This window comes from Enoplosus armatus, chromosome 23, assembly GCF_043641665.1.
Source record: "Enoplosus armatus isolate fEnoArm2 chromosome 23, fEnoArm2.hap1, whole genome shotgun sequence".
Classification (NCBI taxonomy): Eukaryota; Metazoa; Chordata; class Actinopteri; order Centrarchiformes; family Enoplosidae; genus Enoplosus; species Enoplosus armatus.
Window position 1 is genome coordinate 4,507,595 of NC_092202.1, and position 12,716 is coordinate 4,520,310.

General features: G+C 38.8%; 2 protein-coding genes across 2 annotated transcripts; both read right to left on the minus strand.

The window, feature by feature from the left end:
* Positions 1–554: 554 nt before the first annotated feature.
* Positions 555–4,690, minus strand: LOC139306250 (uncharacterized). The gene is made up of 8 exons (XM_070930200.1): positions 4,474–4,690; positions 4,299–4,371; positions 3,229–3,317; positions 2,822–3,124; positions 2,336–2,599; positions 1,629–1,865; positions 690–791; positions 555–601 (listed from the first exon to the last, which is right to left on the minus strand). The coding sequence occupies exons 1-8, from the start codon at positions 4,688–4,690 to the stop codon at positions 555–557; spliced, it is 1,332 nt and encodes a 443-aa protein (XP_070786301.1).
* Positions 4,691–6,855: 2,165 nt separating this feature from the next.
* On the minus strand, positions 6,856–11,577 carry LOC139306251 (platelet endothelial cell adhesion molecule-like). Its single transcript, XM_070930201.1, has 13 exons — positions 11,502–11,577; positions 11,139–11,216; positions 10,518–10,820; positions 10,108–10,369; positions 9,608–9,855; positions 8,980–9,090; positions 8,832–8,847; positions 8,630–8,727; positions 8,305–8,355; positions 8,128–8,190; positions 7,954–8,016; positions 6,999–7,066; positions 6,856–6,893 (listed from the first exon to the last, which is right to left on the minus strand). Exons 1-13 carry the CDS (start codon positions 11,575–11,577, stop codon positions 6,876–6,878), a joined length of 1,455 nt encoding a protein of 484 aa, XP_070786302.1. The 3' UTR covers positions 6,856–6,875.
* Positions 11,578–12,716: the final 1,139 nt, after the last annotated feature.

Here is a 12,716-nt window from a genome sequence, read left to right on the forward strand (position 1 = left end):
CCACCTGAAATAAGAGTGCTTTTACTTCCTTTAAAATTTGCTTCATTGGTTATAACCACATAAACATAGGTGATTTTATTATTTCCGACAGCTGGACATTAAAAAAAAAGGTTTAAACAGTACCGTTTCCCGTGTTTTCAGAGCTTCTAAAGGATTCATAGATAAAGACATCACCTGCAGGTCAGTGAAAAATCAAGACAAGTTCATGATATCAATTTAAACTATAGCTGTCTTGGATATGGAAAGCAGAAAGCACTTCGGACCTGAACAGCTGGTTATATAACAAACTGTTAGATCAACAAGTCCTATTCTTACAGTTTGTGGCACTTTTAAATTTCCTTTTACAAACCAGCTGTTGTGAAATAGTCGTGAAAGTATTATATGGAAGGCTGACCGTGGAGAAGAGCGGAGTACACATGCTGTTGAGTTTCATGCTGGTCGACTGTTAGGTCTGTAGCAGCGCCCTGATTGGTGTTCAGAGACTGGCTCGCCCTTAAATGTGCAGTAAAATATAGTGAATGTAAAACGAAACATGGAATGCACTGCTGTTACATTCAAGATGAGAGGAAAGGGTGTTGTACCAACCCGTCACAGCATGCATCTGTGAAAAAAGACAGTTTTCATTAGATTAGACATGATAATGCAATGTGAGACACAAATAAAGCAGCATTGAATTTGAATTGTCTCACCCTTGGCTTTTGTGAAGTGACACATCAGGAGCAGGAGAGTAATCGCTACAATTCCAACAAGCAGCCCGGTAAAAACCGGCACAAGAGACGAAGACCCTGACGCTGCAGGAGGAAAGTTAAAGACAGCTGAGGTGATGACGTCAGGTCCAAACTAACTTTCGTAGGTCTTTCTGAGGAAATGAAGCGTGTTCCTGGGGTCTACTGTCCATATTCAAGAGACAAATCAGCATCATCACAGCAGTTGCTATTAGAAATTGAAACCTTGGTTTTAACAAAGTTAAGCAATGATGACTTTGTGAGTACAGAAAAAACTACAGCTCACGTGAAAACGTACAAGCACGGAGAGTTCTTATGTCGTCTTAACTTTGTTTCGTTCATATCCATAAAATTCTAATAAAGTTCTCTCCTAAAGTCATTTTTTTTCCAGTTTTTTAGTTGTAATCTCTGCTGTCTAAAAACGTTTCCAGCGTTCAATCCTCTCTCTCTCCTGCTGACATGTCTGAGCAAACTGAGCATTTAGTACGCAAAGGCTTATGGGAAATGTTGTATAAACAACTACATTAAATCGTTTTTCAAAAACCTACCATCCTTATCTGGACATACTGTTGAGAAAGACTCCTTAGGAACAAATGTCAATGGGATTTTGAATGAAGTTTTGTCACTGCATAACATAACCCAGATAATGTCATGCACATGGTCAGTGTGTGATTGTCATGTAGACAATACAAAACTAAATATTATCCTATTCTAATGAAGTTTTACTTTATTTGACAAATGGGTGGTTTGCAATCAGCTACATTTAAGAATGTTTTTTTTCTGAATATAATTCTTCAACTCTGATTCAGGTTTTATTGACCTGAAAAAGAAACATCCCGCAGAAAACATCATGACTTTATCTCGGAAAAGAAAATGCAGAAGAAGAAAAAAAGACATGCTCACATTTTACTGTCAGCCAACTCTGTTGCGACTCTTTTCTGGAATATTTGCACTTGTAGAAGCCTTCGTCTGACTTTGACACTGCAGCGATGTTCAGCTCCCCTCTGGTGTCATTTTGGATGAGTTTGTCATTTTGATAGAAAAACACATTGGAAACAAGTCTTACGGTCTTCAATTTGCAGCTAAGAGTGACAGAATCTCCCTCCGTCACAGGATGAACTGGGCTCTCCAGGATTATATCTTCTCCTGTAAAACAGTCAGAAATATTACGTTTCCATCTCAGAGCTAATGTGTACATATAGAAATAGATGGCAATTGACTCAAATATGATTATCTTGAGGAATGACATTTCATAGCCTAAACCCGAGCTTGTATTGTGGGTTGTTGAAAAAAACTAAATTTGACAAAACACTAGTTGGGTTGAATCTGCAGGTTATAAAATGAATTAGTCTGGTTAATATTAGTAATACGGAATATGGGTATTTAAAATGGTGACTGTATTTATTAGAAATCTGAAGAAGAGCCTTCTGCTGGAAACATCACATCTAATAAAAAAAACAGGAGCTACTTGGTGTGCGGATCTATCTGAAAAAGTCAACATATTTCTGTATATTTATGCAGAATAATTCTAAAATAGATGTTAAAATGACTATGAGATGTTTTAAATAATGTACATACAAGAAAAAACGATCTAATCAAAACATGCTCACGCGCAGTGATGTTGACTGCGTTGCTGAACTCTCCTGATCCAGACTCACACCAGTACACCGTATTACCCTCCTGTAATCCTTGAATGGTGCTTGTGGCTCCAGTCATTGCCCCCCGGTCAGAGTAGTCTAACAAGGGGTCCTCCTGAGTAAACTTCCTCACTCTCCACTCAGTAGAGTTTCCCTCACAGCTCAGCGAGACAGAGTCGGAGCTGAAGTGTTGCCCTCTGTCAGGACTCACTGTGAGAGACGCTGATGAATGAAAACCTGAAAAAGTACAGAGATATCATGAGGTCTGTCTTTCACTGTCATATAACAATGAAGTTCTGCGATGTCTCCTGCATTAGATTCATTATATGGCCACATTTCTGCTTCACTACTTTCTGCATCGACTCGCAAAAAACAGCCGGACAGAAGGAGGTTACACCCGAACATCAAGAAACAACATGAGTTAGGAAGTAAGAAACAAACATACAGATACGTACTGACCTCCAGACCAGACAAACTTAGGTTCACTGTACTGAGTGTAATACACTTTGTCTCCTCTTCCAGCTCTGCACACATATCCTGTTGTGTGTGTCTGTCCATGAGTAACATGGGAGCCATGTGCAGTCCCATTGCTGCTGTCAGGTAGCAGCTCAAAGCTGTAGGAGCTGCCTGATAGTTTGGGAACAGCCTTATACCAGTAGAAGCTCCAACCCGCATTAGGATTTTCAACCTCACAGTTCAGAGTGACTGAGGCTCCAGGACTCAGCCATAATGGAGACACAGTGAGGACAGGCTTGGGTTTATCTGTTGGAAATGGATTTTCTCAGAATTCATCTTGTGCACAGTCTAGGCCTGGTAACGTATTAGATGCATTGCTTAAATTCTGCACATTTGCGAGTGTCACTTACTGTCATACACCCTCAAGTTGAAGGCATCGCTCCACTCCGTGATGGAGGTTTGCATCCTTTTCTTTCTGCCCTTACACCTGTAGTCTCCACTGTGGAATGAATAAGCAATAAGCAAGGTTTCACGTTGTTTCGGGGGTTTGAATGAGCAGCTTGTGTACCATTCATACTCCCACTCAATGTCTTCTCCATTCTTGATCTCACACTTGAAGGTAATTGCCTCTTCTTTATATATTTTAGGCCAGTTGGGTTGCAGCGTCACAACAGCCCTGTTTGTGACTGTTCATGTTAAAGAACAAACCCACAACAAAAGTAATCATGAATAGCAAAATAGATTTTTTTTTGTTTGTTTACATTTTGTACTACAAATCACATTGCCAGACTCACCAAGTTTGTTGAGAGTGAATGAATCACTGTACAGTGTGTAGTAAACTGGCTCTCCTCTCCCTCCTCTGCACCAGTAGAGTCCTGGCTGTGAGACTCTGATTTGTGCATTTTGTGTGATCCAGTATTTAGACTTATCCTTGCCGCTGTACCAGTAGTATTTCCAACCAGATGATTGTTTCACGGTGCAGGTCAGGATCACGTGGCCACCCACTGAAAGGACTGCTTTGTCAGCCCTTATTTTGGCCTTTTGTTTCCATTCTGTTTAGTTTAGAACAAATACATAAAAAAGTCCATCATTTTGTGTACAATTCCATACAAAATGTTCACATTATTACATACAGACTCTCCAATATGTACTGTATATTTTTTCATTCTCTAAACTAATTAACCCCCAGTCATTTATCTACGTAGAAACATTCATTAAAATCAGACCGATGGCATGAACAACCTTCAAGTCTGACTTAAGTTTATAGTTTTACTTGCCAAATACTGTCAATGTGAAGGTCTCACTCCAGTTTGTTGAAGAAAACAGCTCTCCTCTGTGACTGCCTCTACACCAGTATTCTCCGCTGTCGGAAGTGAGAGCCTTGCTAATCTTGTATTCATTATTGGTCAATGGTGGCTTTGAGGTGGGTGTCAGCCATTCATACTCCCACTCTGTGCCTCTTCCTCCCTGGATCTCACACCTGAGAGTGATCGTCTCACCACTGAATATCTGATTCCAGTTGGGCTGCAGAGTCACGACAGCCCTGTTGGAAACTGTAACAAAAATATCCAGTTAGTCATAAATGTCAGTTTTTGGTACTAGTGGTAATCATTAATGCACCTTACTTTATTCAAAAAACAAATTACTATACTCACCAATTTTGTGAAGGCTGACGATATTGCTGTCCTCTGTGAAGGAGTCTCCTCTCACTCCTCTGCACCAGTAGACGCCTCCTTTTGTGATACTGATTGTGCTGTTTTGGTCACGTGTGCCATTGCCCGTGAATATTTCTTCAGAAGAATTTGTAGTTCGTCTGAACCACTGGTATTTCCAGCCAGAGGAGTCGTCATCATCCACCGAGCAGGTCAGCATCACATTGCCTCCCACTGTTATGGTTCTTTCATCAGCTCTCAACGTGGCGTTAACATTTTGTGCTGTTCAATTTAAAAAGCATCATATATATATACTGTATATAGTGTATATATATAGTATAGTTATTTCACCCAGTTTAGCTCTTTTGCCTGCATGTTTGTCCGTGTTACTGCAATGTCAAACTTAATTTAATCTGTTTGAAAGCTTCAAGTCTGTTGCACCTCTGACTACACTCAACAGTGATTTTAAAGTGTACTGACACGTCCTGGAGTACATTTCTACATCACAGCAGCAAGGTGAGAAGTTAAACCACTGAAGGTGGTAAGGCTTTAAGTTTAGAAAAAGCTGTAAGCATATTCAATAATTACTGATAGGTCTACTATGTAAGATAATTGCTAATCTCTGCATGACACAGCTGCAACAACAGAAAACATAAAAGGAGCATTGTGGTAGTTACTGACATCACACTCGATTGACTCATGTTGACACTCATGATCACTATTATTCATACCCTCGTGCCAGAAACTCTCTCTGCCTCTGCAGCTTCCTCCACCACCCCAACCGTAACCAACCACTGTGTGATGCAGTTTTTGACATTGTTGAACTGTATAATATCTAGTGTGTGTCTAGTATGTGTGTATGTGCCTATGTATGTATGTAGAGATGGGTGACCAAATAAGGTGAAAGTCTTTGACTAAAATATGGTTTATGCATGAATGAATGGGCTAACTGGTGCACTGACTAGTCCTTTAATTGACTTTCAAATAGTCAGAAAATGTTTGGAAAGCAAATTTGGAAAGCACCTATAATCATATAAAAGTTTCCACACTTACATAGAAAGGGGAAATGCTTGAGAGTGATAGTACTCACAGACATCTTTAGTGAATAAATAGAAAAACAGAAATAGAAATTGTGTAATCACCTTCAGCATGTCCATACTTGAGAGAGTGCATCACTAAAACAAAGATTGATAGTTCATCAGACATCAAACTGACAGAGTTTCAATACAACAAGGGAATTAAAAAAAAAAAAAAAAAGGACTTTCATCAGTGGAAAATGTGTTTGGATGTTGTCAAAATATCTAATCGTAATCACTGACCAACCAACATTATTACAACTTTCTTTGACTATTTATGTTCAAATTAAATGCAAGCCAAGGCATTTACCAAGCTCCTGCGTACAGTATAAACCCTGAACCACGCAGGTAACACCAATCAAATACACAAACAAAAAAAACATACTACTTAAAATACTGACGCTTTGTCCTCACCGCAACATTTTCCTTCATCTGTGCCTCACAAACAAAGACATTTTCTGATGTACTCACAGAATAACCCCAGCACACAGAGCAAAGTGTGTCCCATCCTCACATCCAGCACCGACACTCTGCGACTGAGAAAACTTTTCAGCTACGCCTGAACGTGAAACTTCAAAAAAGAAGTTTGACTTCATGCCAATTTCAGCTCGGGCTTTCGTAAATTATGACAATCTCATCTTCCTTCCCCTTTCACAAAACAAGTTTAAGTCGACACAAAACTACCAGGGATATCTTGTGTCATTTTGTTTATTAATGATTATAATGATGGTAACACCAAAGACCACCAATCACTGCGTACTACTGTTCAAAGTGGATCCTATCCCAGCATGCACTGGGCTGAGAGCATAGAGAGGTAGCTGTGGTTATATTCCATACTAAGGTAACTTATATTCCTATGCTAATCTCCATAGTAACCCTTTTTGCACTCAGTATCATTTGTGTCAAGTGTCATTTGCATTGTCATTGCAGTTTGATTTATATCTTCACACAAGTTTTGCATAATATCCTGTTTGTTTGAAACTGTTTAAAACTCCTGTATACCACTACTACACTTCACAAAAAGAAAGCACATATTCTTCCAAAGATTTAATACTTAATGTTTGGTTTCTCCAAGACATTTCTGGTTTTATGTCTTCACTGTGCATTTGTTAAAGTTTTTCCAGCTTTAATTTAACCAACTGTTTTGTAACTGTGAGGCACAAAACTGTGTGGAGAAAATCACATGAAAATTGCATAAAAGCAATATAAAACACACGACTGACGGCTTGCTGCTGAAAAAAAGTTTATTGCTGCATAAAATGAACAAAGACTTGAGCAAAATAAGCTTCAGGTACAAACAAAGTACATACAGTATCAAGTATCAACAGCTCACTTCTCTTTATGGACCTGGAAGAAAACCATAGAAGCATGGAGAAAAGGTTATTTAAGATGTAGTTGCTTATAATTAAAGACACAAATCACAACATGCACATTACATGGGAGCGTTATTACCAAGAGCTGTCCCTGTAGTTTGACTTCCGAATAAACAGTTTCATCCGTGACTGCAGGGGAAGATTTTCCTATGAAGGGAGAGGTGATTAGTTTGAAATGTTTACATCCCAGATTACATTTAATAGATGTTGAACTGAGGATAAATGACAGTATTGTAAAACCCAAAGTGCTAAAACCAACCACACAGCAGAGTAGAATATTATGGCTTTTACCGAATTTGTTGACATATGTATTTTGTTTTCCTCAGTGATGCATATATACAGTACATATACATGATATAGAATATTCATACATAAAAAAGTAAGACAGGAGGAAACAAGTTACAGGCTACAACAATGTAGGGAATATCAATTAAGAAAGTTTAATTAGAATCAATAAATATACCAAAATAGAAAAAATAAGAAAATATTATTTCAAATCTTTAGTCAACAAACAACTCAAGCTACAACATGAGTTGATTTCACATATCTTTATATAAATACAGGTATTATTTGTCTTAAGCATTGCTGACCATAACTTTTAGCAAAACTGTGTCAGTGACCGATTTTATTTTTGAGCATAATTATCTTGTTGTGCCAGTTTCTTTATATAAAACAGAATTTCCATGCACAGTTTATTTCTAAGACAGTTACAAAAAAACAGGAAGTACAACTCAGTTTTATGTCCTATGTGAGAATGAAATGTATTGGTATCAAATGACAATACAGGACACAAAATAGAAGCAAAAATATTTCATATGAAACAGACAAACATGAAGTTGAAAGCCCCTACATGGTGTAGTTTATGACAATTTCTGACTTTCTCAACTCCTGGAGGTGGAATGTGGAAGCTACCTGATGAGATGACCGACGTGATTCGAACTCCACGCTGACCCATAATTACCCCCATAGTCATTTTCATTATATTTCAGACTTTTAATACAAAATATTGGATGAGCTTTTGTGAGTTCCTGTACCTGCAGCTGATCCCATCTTCACATTCGAGTAAAGGGAGCTCTCCTCTGGTTCATTATGCTGTCCTGCTCGGATGCACGAAAAAAATAAATTAATATTTCCTCTCATTTAAGCATTGCTGGCCTGAAAAATATCTCTTGACTATAGTAATTATTACTTGCATCTTGAGTACTCACCCTTATTTCTAATGTTTTTAAGCTGAATCAAAGAGTACGTGACATCGCTGGAATCATCTGCATCTGAAATATACATTTTTCTTTACTTAAGGGATTGTCAGTTATGATCAATCATCTTAAATCATTCTGTTCTCTCTTATTATGCTCTGCGTGAATAAAACAAAGTATTTACTGTACCATTTCCAGTGTTTCCAGGGCCTCTGATTGATTCAGAGAGACAAGCATCACCTGCAGAGCAGCACATATTTATCTCTTAAAAATATAAATATGTGCAAAGATTGCCAATTAGTAGAAGGTCAATAATGAGTATAAACCATTTTCAGCTCTGATCTTTTGTGCTTGTGGTAGATGAGTTTGACAAACTGACTAACTGATTAGTTGATTTTTGGTTTCAGTCTTATGGATTGTGGCTTTTGGAAAATCAGCCTGCCAGAAAGTGTTAGAAATAATAAGGTCATAAATATGAAAAGACAAATGAATCTTGATTTTTCTTAAGGCTGACCGTGGAGATGAGAGGAGTGGACTTTAGGTGGAGTTTTGTTCTGTGTTACCACTTCATCTGGAGCAGAGCCCTGACTGGTTCTCTGAGACTGTGTGGTCCTAGAAATATAATACCAAAAAAAAACAACATGGTTAAAAATATAGTAATACACAGGAACTTTTACTACTTTCAAGTTCAAGAGAGAAGAGAGAGTTGTACCGACCTGGGAGAGCAAGAATCTGTTAAAAAAGAAAAAAAAAAGACATTGATCGTTATATTGTTTTGTATTGGAAACCGCTGCACTCCAATTGCATATCATGATATCAGAATTCATTGATGATTTTGAATAATCAGATTGTAAACCACCTCACCCTTGAACTTTCTGTTGCAACACAACAACAGCAGGAGAATAATCAGTAAAATTCCACAAACCAACACAACAATCAACAGCTGGAGAAATGGAAACCTTTCGGGCCTGGACACTGCAACAATAAAGATGAATTAAGTATTAATAAATGCTATTTGTATGCCACTTTTCTTAAACAGAGTTTACAGATTGCTTTCACAAATATGACAGGTCACCGGTTAGTGAATAGAAGAAACCATGTAAGATTACTTGTCCAGGATCTCGTCCTCATGTTCAAGAGCAGATCAGTTATATAAAATAAGGCGGAAAACAAACACTACACCCAACATATACATGCGTGTGCACATACATTTACAGCAAAACTTAACACGTAAAAACATACATGTACACACAAAATATGTGTATAAGCGTATACGTGCACACATGCATACATGCAGTATATTTATATACATATAAACAGTACATATACATGCTTACATAAATTCATGTTTACCTATCATTGTGTTTCTGCAGTTTTTGATAAAAAAAAAAAAAGTTAACCATCGCTATTTCTAATCAGGTATCTCAGATTGTGACACAGCTCAAGAAAAAGGAAGTGCAGAGGAAAGCATTATGAGCGAGTCATCACTCACATCTTACTGACATCCAACTCCGCCGCGAGGCTCTTCCTGAGTATTCACACCTGTAGAAGCCTTCGTCTGACTTTGACACCACATCGATAATCAGCTCCCCTCTGGTGTCATTTTGTATGACGTCATCATTTCGAAGAAACACAACGTTGGAATCAAATCCTCCGGTCCTCAATTTGCAGCCAAGAGTGACCGAATCTCCCCGAGTCACGGGGTGGACAGGACTCACCAGAATAATATCTTTAACTGTAAAACAGTCAAAGAACATCAGGTTTCAGTCAGAGATCAGCTGTGGCAGACTCCTTCACATCGCACATACACTAAGATTCTTACTCTTACACGACACAAACCTCCTTGAGGTGGTGGAGGGTTTGTAGAAGAGACTAGTTGAACCTACGGGCCATTCATTTAGGCGTCATGGCAGGTTCCATATCTCTCCTGAGCATTTCCCTACATTGGTTATGCAATTTGAATATAAGATTAAAACAAAAATGTAATTACTTTGTGCAGTGATGTTGACTGCATTGCTGAATTGACCTGATCCAGACTCACACCAGTACACTGCTGTATTGTTCGTAGGCTTGTGGATTTTGCACGTGGATCCAGTCATAGTCCCCCATTCAGAACAGTTTGCCAGATGACGTGCTTCAGTGAACCTCAGCACTCTCCACTTAGCAGAGTTTCCCTCACAGCTCAGTGAGACAGACTCAGAGGAAAAGTGCTGTGCACCGATAAGACTCACTTTGACTGATGCTGGGTGAAAATCTGAAAAACAACGTTTAATACAGGCATCAAAACAACCACAGAGATATCTCGACAGTGACTGCTGTGGGGGAGGAAACTACCAACATTTATTAATTCATTACATTTAAGATATAATTAGTTACATTTAAAAAGCAGGGAAAATACTGACCTCCAGACCAGACGAACGCTGGTTTACTGTACGGAGTGTAAGACACTGGATCTCCTCTTCCAGCTCTGCACACATATCCTGCCGTGTGCGTCTGTCCATGAACCACGTAGGAATCCTGATCAGTCCCAATTCTGCTGCCAGTTAACAGCTCAAAGCTGTAGGAGCTGCCTGATAGTTTGGGAATAATCTTATACCAGTAGAAGCTCCATCCTGCAGAGGGATCTTTAACGCTGCAGTTCAGAGTGACTGAGGCTCCAGGACTCAGCCATAACGGAGACACAGTGAGGACAGGTTTGGGTTCATCTGTTGGAGAATGATTAAGATAACGAGAACAAGAGTGATACAGTGAGCGCAGTCTCATCTGGAGTGAATAAATGGAACAACAAGGAAGATTGTGCAGTCACCCTTAGCATGTCCACAGTGGAGGAGTGTATTCAGCACTAAAATAAAGATTGAGACTTCATTAGACATTATCAAAGTCTGCTCTGTTCAAACCTTCAGAGAAACTGGACAAACCTCTGATGCTCTGAATGCTACAGCAAGTGTTTGCAGTAAGAACAAACAGAGAGAGGCAGTGATGTACTCACAGAACAACTCCAGCAAACAGCGTCCCATCTTCACATCCAGCGTTGACCCTCAGCTTCTGACGAATATTTCCACATCGGTGCTCGGACGCGTATGTGTAAGACTTACAGAAAACTGTCAGAGAAACAGAAGTTACATCTCATGTCAATATGAGCTCACAGGTTTTCAACAAAATGTGTTTCTAATTATAACCCATCTCTCCTTCCTTCCCTTTTCCACAGAGCCCAAACAATTGCAATTGTTTTGCACATGCTCCCTGCTAAAATAAAAAAAAAAATAGAGTAAATAGCAATTTTGCACGTCATATCATATCAAAGAGAAAACTATGTGTGAATGACACAGCTACATTTCACGTATGGCAGCATCATATTTAGGCTTCTTTGTCATTCTTGGCCTGACCTTTAATGCGATGGTGAATCTGAGCGCACATCACATTTTCATCGAAAACAGAAGACGAGTGTGATGAATCAGCCATGTTCATCACTCTGATGTTAGATTATAATAGCCGTGACCGACTATCCTTCTATCATTTCATTTTCAGGACTTAATATGATATGTGGAGTAATCTTAAAGAAGCCATCTGTGTGTTTTTTACCCCAATATGTTGCTATGGTTATTTTATGCATCTACAACAACAGAAGAAACCACAACTTGTCAGCTCTTCACACATTTAAAGACGTGTTGGTGTCATAGCATAAATTTAGACTGTAGTCATCACACTGACGCCAGAGACATTCAGAGTCAACATGTCTTTTAAAAACCAGTAATGTGGGCATCCATTATTTTACTGCTTTTTCATTTGTATTTGCCAGTTCGAGGAATGTGTATGTTCTCCTCGATGGATTTCTGTTTCTTATGTTCGCCGTTGTGTTTTGTGAAATGTTGTTGTGTTTTGACCCTCAGATTTGAGACACCTTTTCTATACATTATATAGTAGGATGATTGCCAGCTTTTATTCTGAAGGAGGGAAGATGTGCCAAAAAGTTGACCCATGCAATTTAAAACCAAAGGTTTCTCCACCTTTCTTTGATATCTGCCTGTGAACCAGCGCCTTACTAGAGGAAGTGTGTGTGTGTGTGTGTGTGTGTGTGTGTGTGTGTGTGTGTGTGTGTGTGTGTTTTCCTTCAGACAAGATGGTTCTACCACAAAATAAAATGTGCAAGTTTTGACCAAATTTCATATCAAATTCACGATGGAGAGTGTTAGAGACACGTTCAGGAGGTTCTGTACATGCATGCAAAGATACATACTGATGAAACACATCTCAGTGAAGCCACTATGGTTGCATGTGTCAAAAATAGAGCGGTAAAATCAGTCTAACTGTGTAGAAAGGAAGGAAGCTCAGACTCTTACGTAGATGAAGTACTTCTGATCTTGCAGAGTGTCAGTGCTGGACGTGAGGATGGGACACACCTGGTGCTGTGTGCTGGGGTTTATCTGTGAGTACATCGCTGATATTAATTCATAGTTGCAATTGATAAAACTCCACTTGTTTTTTAATATCTGACGTTCAAATATATTCCTATGTATATATTATATATATACGTTTCAAACTTTATTTCAGTGCTGAATATATTCATCTACGTTGGACGTGCTCAAGGTAATTATACAAGT

What these genes read in the sequence shown, in the direction of transcription:
- LOC139306250 (XM_070930200.1), bottom strand. Translation starts at nt 4,690, where the DNA reads ATGCTGACCTGCTCGGTGGATGATGACGACTCCTCTGGCTGGAAATAC. An exon ending in GGTGAGACGATCACTCTCAG is followed by an intron (nt 3,318 to 4,298) that starts GTGTGAGATCCA and finishes TTCATTCCACAG; the next exon opens with TGGAGACTACAGGTGTAAGG. An exon ending in GAGTTGGCTGACAGTAAAAT is followed by an intron (nt 792 to 1,628) that starts GTGAGCATGTCT and finishes TTCCTCCTGCAG; the next exon opens with CGTCAGGGTCTTCGTCTCTT.
- LOC139306251 (XM_070930201.1), bottom strand. Translation starts at nt 11,577, where the DNA reads ATGGCTGATTCATCACACTCGTCTTCTGTTTTCGATGAAAATGTGATG. An exon ending in GCAGTCAACATCACTGCACA is followed by an intron (nt 9,856 to 10,107) that starts AAGTAATTACAT and finishes CTTTGACTGTTT; the next exon opens with TACAGTTAAAGATATTATTC. An exon ending in GAGTTGGATGTCAGTAAGAT is followed by an intron (nt 9,091 to 9,607) that starts GTGAGTGATGAC and finishes TTATTGTTGCAG; the next exon opens with TGTCCAGGCCCGAAAGGTTT.